The sequence below is a fragment of the Sinocyclocheilus anshuiensis genome, unplaced genomic scaffold, assembly GCF_001515605.1.
Source record: "Sinocyclocheilus anshuiensis isolate Anshui unplaced genomic scaffold, SAMN03320099.WGS_v1.1 scaffold260, whole genome shotgun sequence".
Classification (NCBI taxonomy): Eukaryota; Metazoa; Chordata; class Actinopteri; order Cypriniformes; family Cyprinidae; genus Sinocyclocheilus; species Sinocyclocheilus anshuiensis.
This window is the reverse complement of record NW_015557134.1, coordinates 1401892-1416769: the sequence shown is the minus strand read 5'-3', so window position 1 is coordinate 1416769 and position 14878 is coordinate 1401892. Positions and strand designations below refer to the sequence as shown.

Genomic DNA, 14878 nt, shown 5'->3' with positions numbered 1-14878 from the left:
CTGGGGGTAAGCAGATAAACATCAAATTTTCATTTTTGGGTGAACTATCCCTTTAATATAGATATAGCAGCAATATATCTATATACTTAAAAGTCAATGCAGCAAGAGATCTCGTAACTATATAGAGTACTTAAGTCTGATTTGATAATATTCTGCTGTCAAATGTTTTTGTATAATAATAACCCTTAAATTATATATTTGACCGTTGTCCCTGACAACCAATCACTTACACTGGTGGTTTTGACTTTAAATTCTTTGAACTCGATTCCAAAGTCATGGACTCGGGAGTATTTGGCCTTGACTATTACAGCACTGCGTATACAAAAGCATTTTCACACTGTCTGTACCTTTCAGACTCAGACTAGACCCTCTTCTGTTCTCGATCTTGACTCTCACTAAACCACTCAGGTCTCAGCCTGGATTTAAACTTGAATAAGCTGGTCTAGACTATGACACAAGTAGCTTCTACAGGTTCTGTAAGCAATTTCTTTGCCAAAATAATGACTTTTTCCAAAAAATCACCCCCTGCTCTCCATTGTTTGGAAAAACAGGTAGTCTGGTACCAAACTCACACAAACTGGCAGAGAGCTTTCAAAATGAGTGTCCAAATTTTCTGACTGGCTAATAAACACTCAGATTCTAGCACTAGTTCTCAAAATACTTATTTCAGTAATAGCTATCAGGTACATGTGTAATATTAAAAAAAATTGTGAGGTTTCCTAACCTCACATCTGACCTCCCCTCCCTTTACTTCTTGGTTTTGTATCTAACAGCTTTCTTTGTCTAGAAATCGCAAAGTATCTTGAGTTTCCTACTTTTGTTGCAAACGGAATGTGAGAGAAAGCCAACACCTCTACGCCTGGTGAAAAAGTCCTGACCTTTGACCTCTTTAGGCTACACTTAGCTTGTAGGTTCACTACTGGTGCGCTCTGTTGAGACCAGCACTGGCTTGTTGACTTAAGAGCATGCTTTGGCTGAAGGTGAATATATATTCCAATCAATCACCATGACAAGCAGAGTACAAATCATTATAAGCATTTCATCTTCTTTAGGTCCTGTCTTTTTGCCTCATGAACATGACCTTACAATGTTCTAAAGTTCAGTCCTGAGGACTTCTAAACATCTGCTGAAATTCATGTCAGGTCGTAGTGTATCTTAGCAAGTTGCATATTCTCATCTGCACGTCCTGTATATACCAAGAATATAAAGTTGTGTTGGTAGGAAACATCTGCTGTAGACAAACATGTAAATAAGTTATATAATCATTAGCTGATTAATTACAGCATTTTCTTGAACTCAAACCAAGCAAAGAGTTTGCATGCTCTGAACCTTTGGTAACCACTCTGTGGACCTCCGATTGTTTCCATGTGTGGTGGCAGATTGTGTGTGGTGGTGATTCATTTGATTATACGATAAGCTGTTCTTCTGTTCCACTGAATGTTTACAAGAATACAAAACAAACAATTCACTCATTTATTTACCTCTGCTGTCTGTTCTGAGAGCCTGTCTTTTGCCTATCTTATTAGTTTAGACAATAAATTTGTGTCCAGCTGTGTGTGGTCAGTTATAAGCATAAAAACTCTTTATGTTTCAGAGGCAGATAATATAGTGGGAAAACTGTGAAAAGGAAAGCAATATAAACAGTTAAATATCTGATTTATCATTCAAACAGAAATGATAGCACTAGGAGTTTCTGGTAAAAAAGTGGTGGTGATGTTGCAATGCTACTGTGATTGTTAGCATGTTGCTTGGCGTTTTCTACACGGTTCTGTTTGGTTGCTAGATTGTTTAGGGAAGTATTTTAGCCAGTGTCTTCATTAATACAAAAATGTGAATGCGAATGTGAAAATATCTCTGCTTCTGTGAAAAATCATGAATCTATCTGAACCTAAATGCAGCCAAAGGCTATCTTGGAAACAGACATTCATTAAAACAAGCATTTTGTGCTTTTGCTAGAGGTCATCCAACTACAGTCTTTGAATGACTTGTCTAAACTGTTTCACAAGCCTTTAAACCCTGCTAATCAAGTAGCTGCACTGCATTTATGGGCTCTGAAATAACACTAACGCTAATGTTAATGTCAAACACTACATGTTTTCAGGGTAATGTAGTGTTTCTTTACATGTCAATAATAAGCTAATATGATCATAGCAGCAAAACCGCAGTAAAACCATCTGTCATCTTCTCCTACATCTTTAAAGAAGGTCTTTAAGAGGTAATGTTTGCTGGGTGGAGCACACACTGGCTAGCTGTGCTGACACCCAGGAAAGGTAAATAAAAGCAGGCAAACAGACATTAAAACTGTGTTGTTTATATATACATGACATAAAAAAAGCGTTTTCCAGTTTTGGCAAAGGATAATATTTGTGGAAGCATTTTGTAATCCACCGCTTGTGATGCGTGAAGAATTTAGCACTGTTTGGCTGCCAGTTTCTCCTACCCTTTGTTATTTCTGACATCAAATTGTCCATTGATGAGAAAAAATACACAAAAAGATGGACTCTTGCTTATAAAAACATTGGCGCTGGAAGGAAGCCTGAGGAATCTGGGTGTCTGTCTCAGTTTAGTTCACCCTGGTGTTTAAGAATTCACTCATAAGAGCTTCACAGAGGAGCGTCTGTGTCTCAGACTTCTGGTATGTGATGCAGGGAAAAGTCACGATTACACCTACCAATAGCTAACAACTTCTCACATTCATTCACAGACTGTCGCCTGACTGGTGACATCATAGGAAGTTGAACCTGACGGCTGGTATTTTTCAAACCAGGCCAGAGAAACACTGTCCCTCATTCAAATCTATTAACCAACAGTCTTTTTGCTTCTCACAATTAAAGAATTCACGTTTAACGGGTGGGATTCCGTTTTGAAATCATTCCTTCCATTAGTCAGCAGTTCCCAAAGAAGGCATCAGAGGAGCGGGGGAACGTCTCGGGGACAGGAAGGGTCGGGGGGAGAGCACAATGTGGTAAAGTCATTAAATCTTGGGGTCGTGGAAATGGAAAAGCACACCATGGGCTCTTTGATCGCTCTCAAAGGTCCATCTTTAAACCAGCTTACCTTGGTTGCCATAGTAACATGGCAAATATACAAATATCGGTTAATTCTGGCACAGACCTTTGCATCAAAGGACATAGGGGTGTGTGGACAGCTGGCGCATCATAAAAGGAGAATTGAATGCTAATAAACTATCCTAGAGCAGCAAATTTTGGGGAGGAATGTGTGACCTGTGGTAACAGACCTTCACTTCCTTTCTTCCAAGAGATAAAGTGACTGGGAATGTTCACCAAGAAGAAAGAAAGAAAGCAGAACTGCCACTCAGAAATGAATTTCCTGATATGATATATGATATATATCTGTATCGCGTATCTTGTCAGTGTCCTTGCTAGGAAACTCTTGTTTTGTTGACTGTGTGGAGACGTGCTGATATCGCGTTTGGTCTCGTTCTGTTAACAAAGAGTGAAAAATTTAAGGGGGTCTGAATACTTTCCGTACCCACTGTATATGTATGTATGTGTGTGTGGTTGTACATACACATATATGTAGTTGTTTTTTTGGTGTTTGGCTTAGTGTTATGTTAGAATCATTATTATACTCTTATACCTTTTGTTCTTTAATATTTTGAATTGTTTTTAGCTTTATTTTTTGTTTTTAATTTAAATGTTAAGTTTTGAAATTTTGTTGTATGCATTTGTCATTTTTATTTAATTTCTTTATTTTTAAAATGTGTATAAGTAGTATTTATACAGTTTTAGCTTTTAGTTTTGGATCTGTTTTTAGTTGTTTTAATACTACAATTGATTGCTTCTGTTGTCCTCATTTGTAAGTCGCTTTGGATAAAAGCGTCTGCTAAATGACTAAATAAATAAATAAAATAAATTAATATGACAAAGATATGTGGTCATTTGTCTAAGACATAATGCTTTTCTGGGTAGGATTATCAGCTCTTCTGATGGGAAACACTGGTTTTGATGATACAGTTTGGTTTTTGGAGCACATTGTCATTTTTTAAACCCTGCAACTCCTAAAAAGGCTTTTCAAAGGCATATCTGGTCTTTCTTAAACCCAATTGCCACCAGCAGAGCCTTAGGCTTGGTTTACCAGCTCTGAACTCACATCTGCACTGCATTTCAGTAAATCCCAAGTGACTAAGCACTGTCAACGTCAGGTTAATAATTTAGTCACCTCACGATCCGATCCGATTCCGATTCCGATTCCGATTCCGATTCTGGGAGTCACGATCTGACTCCAGAACGATTCTTGATCTACTTTTTTCCCCCCTTGTTAATTAATTAGTTTACCGACTTGAGAATCTTAAAATCCTTACATTTACATATCCTTACATAAGTAATTAAGTACTTTTTAAAATAATTACAAATTGAAAAAAAATAATTAAAACAGTTGTATGTTAAGAATTTTAAACTAATATAACTTCAAAACATACAAGCAAGTAGCAAACAATAAAGAGGAGCAAAGAAACCTATTACTAACAACAAACAAAGGGTGCTTTCATTATTTAAGATTATCTGAACGTTGTCCATTCAAGAACTGTGAGTGATTTTTCTTCATCTTTACTGTTGTTTTTTACTATGATATCATAGACAGCGGGAGATCTATTAAGCTGCATTCACGCACGGATCTCTTTTGAAATGTAAGAAGTAATGTGGTTTGTCCTGTCCATTTAATCCCTTAAAACATAACTGGCTGTGTTTACATTAATTTTGCTTCATAAAACCAATTTGAGACGCAAGTGCAGTAAACCACTTACACGGAGTCTCGCACAGCCACATGCGCGAGCAGTCTTCACAAAGCGCGCGTCAGCATTTGAAATTGAAAGCAGCCTTCTGTTAGTGAGGTTCATATTTTAAATATATAAGTTCACTGCATTCCAAACCACATAAATGATGACTTCGTAGAGCATTTGTAAGGAAAATACCAACGGGCGAGACCGCACACTTCAAGTGTAACATCAAACAAAGCGTGCGTCTCTCACAGCGCATCCGGTGCAATGAAGCCCGCGAATGTTCTTGTAATTAGCTTCAACCTTTCCGAACTTTATGAAAGATTATTTTACGGAAGGTTCGAGTGGTGTGTGTGTGTGAGGAATTGGAAGCAAACATAATACGGGTGTTTCTAAAGCAAACTCAGAATTCTCTGAATCGATCCAGAATCGTTGGAGAGAGAATCGCGATGCATCGATGGATCGATTTTTTTCTCCCACCCCTAGTTAATAAACTAACATGATTAGGCGAACCTAGAGTTGATGTACCTCAACGTTGTTGTTCATGGTATTGATGAACCTGTGGCCAGGGATGCGCTTCTGATTGCAAATCACCCCAACATCCTCGCTGTGTCGGCAGTCTGACACCCCAAAGCCATTCGAGGGGCATTCGGCTAAAGATTTCTCTCTTCCTGTGCAATGGACGTTGTCCAGCCAAATGCGTCCTGTGGAACAAAGAACAATTATAATAAGTTACATTTATTGTTGGTTTTGTCAATCACCAGCAGATGTTGTGTTTTGGATGCCGTGTTGGTGTCACTACCTGGCTACTTAATTCCCTTCAACTCTCAAAATTTACTCTGTAACTCTACCTTATCTATTTCAAAACCTGTATGATGGTGAGTTTTTGAAGAATATTTTTCAATAAGCACCATAAAAGAATCATTAAAGATGTTCTCACAACTTGTGTGCTATGCTCTAAGTGTTTTGAATTTTTATTCTTGGTTAAAATCTTAATCTTAAACTTAAAATCTTGACATCTGCCTCTCACGAATGAATTGTTCTTTTAATCTTTTCAGTGATTATGCTGATGAAATGGACTGATTGGGTTCTCAAGACCAACTCACTGACTGACTTTTATGATGCATTTTGAAGCTTAAAAGTCCCAGTCTCTATTCGGTCTTTCAAATTTCTCAAAGATGTCATGGATCTTTGAAGTGAATAAAGACCGAAGTTTCTTATTTGGGTGAATTACCAGCTTAAACCACTCAGTCTGGCTAGATTTTGTTAACTTCCTTTGAGTCAATATAAAGTTATCAAATATGAACCCTTCAGAATTTCCCTTCACTATGCATTACATGCTGCTTATGATTTTGCTTACTCGGTGGAAAGTGGAATAAGAGTGGAAGACCAATTGTTACTCTTCCCATAGGGCTCAATCATAACCACCCACTGATTTACAATCTTTGGACAGATTTATTGAGACAAATCATCATGTTTCTATGGTAAAGAGACAGAGAGATGAGATTACGTCTGCTCTTGACTTTGAATCTTGTTTCCATACTTTTTCGTGTTTGGTATCAATTACCGCTAATGACTAAAACATAATGGATTAGCAATAAAATCCAGGAATATATCCACATAGTGGATCTTTCAATAGAACAGAAGCTTATAATACGCCATCAGAATTCTTGCCTACCTTCTCCTTGTCCAAACTTTGCAGATGGGGACCAAGCCACAGCACCCAGGAAGCCAAGCTCCCTGCATGCAACATGAGCAGCTTCGATTGAGAAGTCATCATCACAGATAGTCCCCCATTCATTGTTGTAGGAGACCTCCAGACGACCCTCGTAATGCTTGTGTTTATCACCCGCTAGGCGGAGTTGAATCTTAGGTTGCTGGGATTCAGATTGAGCCTGAACCAAAGCCAAGAGACTAAAGATGCACAGTGCAGAAGAGACCGCCATGGCTAAACTTTCACCTGCGAGAGCATTAAACAACACAAACACAAGATTAACAATGTAACATGCAAGAATCTTCACTAAACCAATTTAGGGAATTGTTCATAAATAATGGTGAAATAATTCATTTGAAATCAATTTCCAGTTAAATTGGCAATCAGCAAAAAAATAAAACGGATTAAATAAGGCATCTGAGGTCTTCAAAAGAGGTCAAGGGCTTTCCTTCACTAATAAAGAGACCATTCTGAACTCTGTCTGTCCATGTCAGTCCTGCCCCCACTATTTCTCAAATCCTGAGGCTATAGTATACAGATCACTGGGGTGTTTACTTTTTCCATCACTTATCCCAAACTGTCAACTAGAGGGGTTTTGTAGGAACAAGACCTACAATTATTGACACTGATGATACTGACATTAATGTCTCTCAAAGGCATGTATGTCTACTGCATTAAAAACATCTATCTATTAATTCTGCACCAAAAAACAGAGCTCAGCATTTACACAAGAACTATCAATGAATGGCAGCCAAATGGTTTCCAGGATGTTGGGAGTTTATAGAAACGCCAGCACATATGACATAACAACCCCTGCTATTCATACACATCTAACTGCCAAAACAACAAAGTGGACATTTTCACAAACAGTTAAGATGCATGTTTTATTCACATGCATACTCATGTGGGGTAACTAGATGCTATCTGCACATCATGATGTTAAGATTAGTTGCTGAATTCATGTTCAGGACACTCCTCCAGGTACTCATAGGTAACAGAATATCCCATTTCCTGACTGAGAAAATCTCTTTCCCTAAGGGATTCTGTTCCCAAACAAATCACTAAAAGATGCCTTGTCAGTGAGTCACTGCATTAAAGGGGTCATATGATGCTGCTAAAAAGAACATTATTTGGTGTATTTGGTGTAATGAAATGTGTTTATGCGGTTTAAGGTTTCACTTTCACAACGAAACACACAGCGTCACACACGGCGGGCTTGAGTGAGCGGAGGCCGGCGGGCTTGAGTGAGCGGTGGCCGGCAGCCTAGAGTGAGCGGAGGCAGGCAGGCTTGAGAACGGCGTAAGAGAAAGGAACAATTGAAATCGCATCATATGACCCCTTTAAATTAATGAGACTTTTAACATCACTATCCCAAAACTGCAAGCTCATTGCTGCAGAGCAAGCTTAATCTAATTTGGTAGTTTGAAAACTTCCTTACATTTACTTCATGTGTGTTTATGATTGATTTCTCATTCATTCATTACAGATTAATTGTCTTATTTGATGCAATTGTGCTATTCGGAGACAAATATGTTCGCCCTCAAGTCTCAAAATCAAATTATGAGATAACAAGCATCGAAGTTTGATTTCAACCATTAATTTCACTATGATTTCAATCTTTGACATGGTCTTACTCAGTCAATATTAAAGATATCAAGGTTACATTTTCACAGAATGTTCTTTACTTTATGAAGAATGATTTTATGTAGAAAACAGCAAATCACAAAAACTGACTTTAGCTGGGTTTTCACAGCCAGGGTCACATATTCATAATAGTATACAATGATAATAATGATATGCGATGCATTAAAAGTCATTTGTCTAAAATGTAGCTAGGTGGTATAACTGTCCGCAAATTAAATTTCGAAATAAGTAGGCTAACGTTAGTTAATACAGTATAATTGTAATTCCAACATGTATTCTTCAATATGTATGTTTGCACAAGTTATGTTCTGCACAGTCACGTGTGTTTAAGGCATAATACATTTTGTGATACGTTAATATAACTTGTAATACATTAGTATAAGTGGTTACACCACTTGACATCACCTGGATCATTAAATACATTTTTTCTACAAAGTATTTCAAAACCAATAAATACAACGAGTGCATTTGTACGCACACGACAGTACCTTTTTAAAAGAATATGTAGCCTAACGTTACATATTTACAGCGGTTATGCGGCGGGTATGTTAAATATCATAGGCACTTTATTAAAGACACCCAAAAGAACAACTCGGATGTCAGCATCACAAGATATATTCAGTAGGCTATATTAGGGTTTTAAACACAACTCGATTTAAAAAATAAATTATTAAATACTACATAGCCTGTAATTCTGATTCGCGCCATAAACTTACCTCAGGAAACGTTGTTCCTGTGAAGTAACGTTAACTTGTCAGTGTCTTCCAAGTTACACCCGCAGCTGGATGCAGCAGCGCTGATCCTCTTTGTGTCCTGCAACACTTTTAAACGAGTTTCTCCGCCTCCCACCAGCACTGCAATCTGAAACCAGCCATCACTACCACATGATGAAAGTTACAGACGCCCCATGTGTCTGCTGCACATCCATATGTAGCCCCGCGTGCGGATGCTTACTTTTCCATGGTTACGTTACTGGAAACAGACATTCAGAGGGTACAGATAGCTGAACAGATAGCCTATTAAGTCGAATCAGACAGACCATCAACATTTTAACTGGTCATTTATTAATGTATTCATTAGTTTAGCAGATGCTCATTTGAGCTCACATACAACAGAATATAAAAGAGATGAACACCAAATCTAAGCAGTGTTTATTTAACCCCTGTATGTGTAACAGCAAAAACACACAGATTATTCTGCCGTCCAACAGACAAAAGCTCATCTATCAGTTACATTAACACCTGTCCTCCATCATTTATTCATGTATTTATGATACATGCATGACTAAGGGTCTCTGTGTTCAGGTTTACAGGGAACTGAGAGCCAGTCTAAGCAGCAGGACCCCCAGAAGCAGGACAGGGCTGGAGCTCAGGCTCATGGCAGTGTTGTAGTGCTCCCCGTGGCTGTGGGACCGGTGAGGGCCGTTACAGTCGTCATTGAAGCAGCATTCCAGCTTCATCTCCCCATTGCTCATGTGAGACTTGTCACAGAAGGACTTGTAAGCGCATGACTTCATCACAGAGTCTGTGGGGAGGAAAACACATGGTGGGTTTAGAGGGGCACTACAAATCAACACTTACAAAAACATCTGCTCAGGCCAAACATTGCTGAAGGATGCGTCAAATAATCCACGTTTGGTTTGCACATGTGCAACCCAGCAGAAGCAGTATTATGCAATAGTGATGAGCAGGGCTAGTTGTCACAAGAATTGTGTCTCAGGTTGAGTCAGAAGACAAAATGCATAATTGTTTGTTTTCTGAGCAGTGGCTTTAATCAGTTTTTAATCAGCATAATTTTTATAAATACAGTCTTCCAAATGAAATTTTCATATACAGCCATACTATTCATACTGTAAACCCTTATGCAAATTAACCATGGTTTTATTATAGTAAAAGTGACCATGGTTTTTTATTTTTTTTTTTACGTATTGACTACCAATTGTATAACCACAGTTTTACTAAAATATCATGGTTAAAGGTGGTGGTTAATTTTTATAAGGGAATATCAGGTTTATGCAAGTTGTGATGTGTTTTACATGATAGAAATGTATTATTAAATACAAAACAGAAATGTATCTATGCTGTAACTATAACATTTACTAATATTTATTATAGCTAATGTTTTTTAGTTAAACCTATAGGCCTACTTTTTGATAATCTGTACGTTTTATTACGCGTCAGTGAATTCTTTGTTTAATCGCTGATTCCCAGCAGCTATACGAATTTATCTTTTTAAAACTAGTTTCTTTAATGTTGAAATTATACTAAACCTGCCATTAATCTTTACTGTTTAATTACTTTGTATAGTGTATCGCAGATTTGCGTCACAACCAATATTCTGCAATAACGGTTAGCTTTATTTGCAACCAAGTCTTTAAGGTGTGTGAAATGGTCTTTCTAAAAAATTAAATAAACACACTGGAATAAACTGGAGTAAAACATGTGACAACTAGCCCCAGTCTCCCTTACTATATTAAACTGAAACACAACACAGACATAGGGACGGTTGCATAAACTGTTTAGACTAGTCTTAAAAATGTTTTTTTTTTTTTTCTTTTCTTCAAGACTGGTCATAATTTTTAAAGTTCCGTTATGAAAAGGTAGATTGGTCCTATTAATATTGGAAAAAGTAAGACTGATTACCCCTTGGCATAAGTTTATGCAACTGGTCAGGAGTGGTGTCAACCCCAGGTGTTCAACATGTGAACTGCAGTATGAAGTACTGTATGTGTGTGTGCATGTACTCACTGGGTCCTGTGATGGTAGAGCAGGCATCTGAATGAGCAGGACACACAGTCGAGCCCTGCCGGAAACACTCGTCCAGGTTATTTGCTACACAGGTGTGACACTTCAACCCCTCACCTTCACACATCGGACAAGACAACACAGCTGATCTGAGATTAAACCACTTCAAACTTGATACAGATGCTATTAATCATTTCACAAGGACAGTAGGAAAATAAAATGAATGTTTTGCTATCCGCTGTATTACTACTGTATAAGAATTATTGTTGCTGCGTTGCAAAATGTATATAAAATGAGATTTTATTTACATATTTAATACATATTTATTATAAACAACAACAGTAGTAGTAATAATAAACTTTTTTGTAACAATGTATAGCCTACACAGATTTCTCATGTGTGACAAAAACTTAATATTTTATTTATATGTAACTATTTTTGGATGACACTTTATTTTACAGTGTTACACGTACTTATTATAGTAATAACTGTAAATTATGCATAGTTACACCCAGTGACCCAAAAAGGTACATGTTGTTAATTTAATTCAAATTACTCAGTACTTGATTGTATAATGACACCGTAACAAGGACACCTTAAAATAAAGGGTTACACTTTATTTTAAGGGGTCCTTGTTAAAGTGTAATTATACCTTTAAGTTCTGAGTAATATTAATTAACAACATGTACTTACTATATGGTTAGGGTTAGGATTTGGCTACTTGCATGTAATTATGCATAATTAATTGTTATAATAATAGTAAGTACATGTAACAAGGACACCTTAAAATAAAGTGCTACCAAATAAAGTCTAGCCCATTACTGTAAGTATTTTTGTAATCTCAATTACAGGAGTATTAACACTTAAAGTAACGGCAGCATTACATTAATAACCATAAAGTGATGTGAAACTATTTTGATAATGTGTAATTGGATCTATTTGGTACTATAGAGATACTCACTGTGTAGCACAGCGGCGAACAGGACCAGCGTGGCGAGGACAGTCTTCATGTTGAGGAGGTTGTATTAGAAAAGTGCTGGGACAGTGTGGAAGTCTTAACTCCAAAACACCTCAGCACCTCTCCATAATCCCACAGTGAGCATCCATCACATGAGCATTACACCGGCTTAGCACACACTACGCATCTGCGCAAGCAACAGCAAACCAGGGCAGATGGAGGATGAAGGGGGTTGCACCGGTAAAAAGGGGAAATGATCTATGATCTGGATATTTCAATATAGTTTTAATGCAGATTTCCTTTTAAAATTTAGTGCAAGATTTATGCAAATCAATTATACTTAACAAAAGGCCACAGAATGGCCACTTTCACCAATCATGTTTATCTGTGTACAGTATATTTTCATATTTTGTGTATTTGCTGCACAACACTGTTTTGATTGAATTCACTGCAGTATATCTGTCCTCAACATAAGGACAATCTCTCTGAGTGCACATATTAATATCCAGTCTACCCTGTCACCAGATATCCCTCTTAAGAAGAGATTAGCTACTGTATGCAACACACTCACAACATGAGATTCATTTCTGTAAACTGAAACCCAAAAGGTCCCATTAGTTAACATTATTTTATACATTAACTAACAACAAGTAATACATCTATTGCAGTATTTATTCATCTTTGTTAATGTTAGCTGATAAAAATACTAGTGCTGTCAAATCGATTAATCACATCTAAAATAAAATTTTGTTTTAAATAAATTTAAATTGTTTTAAATAAATAAAATTTAAGTTTACACAATATATGTGTGTGTTTGCACTGTGTATATTTATATGTATAAATACACACACATACATGTATGTATTCAAGAAATATATGCAATATGTACTTATATTTATGTATAATATAAATCATATATGAACATATACATATATATATATATATATATACATACACATACATGTAAATATTTCTTAAATATATACATGCATGTGCATGTATTTATATATACATGCAAGTAAATATACACAGTACACACTTATATTATGTAAACACAAACTTTTATTTTGGACGCGATTAATCGCATTTAATTGATTTGACAGCACTAAAAATAACTTTAAATTGTTAGTTCATGTTCATCTCAGGTCCATTAAATAATATTAACTTAAATTAATAAATAAAATATTTTTGTCAGTTTATGTAATGTAGTTAACTAATGTTAACAAATGGAATCTTATTGTAAAGTGTTGTTAACCAATATTTATATGAAATTCAAAACCAGTGTCATCAAGCGATTTTTTACATTTTATTCAGTGAATGCATTTATGCACAAAATATATATTAGTCAACAGGATTTCTGTGCAACTCTCTCTTTCTCTTCCACTTTACAAACATTAATACAATAAAAGAACATGTTCTCATAAAAATATACACAGGTCAGTGAGTACCGTAAAGAACACCAACACGCTCTTGAAACAACAACATGACAATTTACAGGCTCGACTTCTCCACATGACCTGTCAATGTTTGGCACATGAATAGTGGTTTCATTTGGCAGTTGGTTATTCTGAGCTGAAATATTGCATAAGATAGCACAAAGGAATTGTGGGTAAAAAAGAAGCAACAGCCAATAGAAAGCATCACTTCAGCATTAGGCACATACTTTAGCAAGTCCGGCAAAAGATTGTCAATTCTTGAAATTACTTCACTGAATGTTTTGAAAATGATTCGGTCCAGTCGACACAGCACAATTAAACAGAGTGTAAACTTGTGATTAACTCTGTACTTCATGCAGACTTTGAAACCAAAGTAATTCATTAATAAAAGAAAGTTTAAGTGCTTTCAGTTAGGTTTGCTTTTGTGCTGTAAAATTTAGCAAGCAAGCATTTGATTGGATGATTATGACCTCATGGCTAGAAATAAGTCACCCACCAGAACATCTAGTAACACCAGAGCACGCTTAATATGATAAATTATGATAATTTGGCACCTAAACACACAGAGAGTAAGAAAACAATGGATGGAACTACAACGTCTACGAACACTCTTCAACAACAGCGTTGAATATGCTAAAAGCTACTCAGTGAAATAATATTCCGGGTTCAGTACGAGTTAAATTCGACAGCATTTGTGGCAGAATGTTGACTACCACAAAATCTCATTTTGACTCATCCCTTCTTTTCTTTAGAAAAAAAAGCTAAAATTGAGGCAATGGTGAGGCTCTTACAATTAAAGTGAATGGGATTTAAAGAAATATGCAGCTTCTAATTTCATAAAAGCACTTATATTAATTTGTTTGCTGAAACGGGCATATTATTTGAGCTCAAAAGCTAATTAAATCATACTTTTTAGGGTTTTAGTGTTTAAGGCTTTACGTTTTAATGGCAACTAAGTATTGTATTTAGTAATTGTATTTAACTTTACACAAAAAAAGGTTAGCAAGCAATTCTTCACACTAAAATCATGTTAACATGCATATTGTGTACTTCTTGTGGCTATAATGTTGAAATAGTGAATATTTTCATGTTTATATTTACGTTCACTTCCATTGTGTAAATGGCACCTCTGCTAGGAGTTCTGTAACCCAGATTTTTGTGTGTGTTTTTTTTTTAACAGAAACATTTTCATGGTAATCAACATTATACCACCAGTGCTGTCAACTTGTACTGAACTCAGAACATTCCTTAAATGTGACCCTGGACCACAAAACCAGTCATAAGGGTCAATTTTTCGAAATTGCGATTTATACATCATCTGAAAGCTGAATAAATAAGCTTTCCATTGATGTATGGTTCGTTATTATAGGACAATATTTGGCTGAGATACAACTATTTGAAAATCTGAAATCTGAGGGTGCAAAAAATCTAAATATTGAGAAAATATTAAAGAAAACTTTAAAGTTGTCCAAATTAAGTTCTTAGCAATGCATATTACTAATCAAAAATTACGTTTTAATATATTTACAGTAGAACATTTACAAAATATCTTCATGGAACATGATCTTTACTTAATATCCTAATGATTTTTGGCATAAAAGAAAAATCAATAATTTTGACCCATACAATGTATTTTTGGCTATT

The 14878-nt window shown here is 36.1% G+C and overlaps 2 protein-coding genes across 3 annotated transcripts in view; both read right to left on the bottom strand.

The window, feature by feature from the left end:
• Positions 1-8977, bottom strand: part of loxl2a (lysyl oxidase-like 2a) — a 31702-nt gene extending 22725 nt beyond the window's left edge. The window contains exons 1-3 of the mRNA XM_016473128.1: positions 8813-8977; positions 6417-6698; positions 5267-5442 (exon numbers count right to left, since the gene is read on the bottom strand). Coding sequence (XP_016328614.1) covers positions 5267-5442; positions 6417-6684 — 444 coding nt within the window. The 5' untranslated portion in view covers positions 6685-6698; positions 8813-8977. The remainder of the gene's footprint in view (positions 1-5266; positions 5443-6416; positions 6699-8812) is intronic.
• A 162-nt stretch (positions 8978-9139) lies between these two features.
• Positions 9140-11945, bottom strand: LOC107677989 (urokinase plasminogen activator surface receptor). Of its 2 annotated transcripts, none has more exons than XM_016473072.1 (3): positions 11802-11945; positions 10844-10984; positions 9140-9620 (listed from the first exon to the last, which is right to left on the bottom strand). In XM_016473072.1, the coding sequence occupies exons 1-3, from the start codon at positions 11848-11850 to the stop codon at positions 9403-9405; spliced, it is 408 nt and encodes a 135-aa protein (XP_016328558.1). In that variant the 5' UTR covers positions 11851-11945; the 3' UTR covers positions 9140-9402. The 2 variants fall into 2 exon arrangements, with proteins under 2 accessions (XP_016328558.1, XP_016328559.1); XM_016473073.1 differs by having other exon boundaries at positions 10844-10957; positions 11802-11937.
• Positions 11946-14878: the final 2933 nt, after the last annotated feature.

Excerpts from the sequence above, each read along its gene's own strand:
- LOC107677989 (XM_016473072.1), bottom strand. The coding sequence starts at position 11,850 with ATGAAGACTGTCCTCGCCACGCTGGTCCTGTTCGCCGCTGTGCTACAC. Across the intron at positions 10,985-11,801 it reads GTTCGCCGCTGTGCTACACA|CTGTGTTGTCTTGTCCGATG; the intron begins GTGAGTATCTCT and ends ATCTCAGATCAG. Across the intron at positions 9,621-10,843 it reads CTCTACCATCACAGGACCCA|ACTCTGTGATGAAGTCATGC; the intron begins GTGAGTACATGC and ends TCCTCCCCACAG.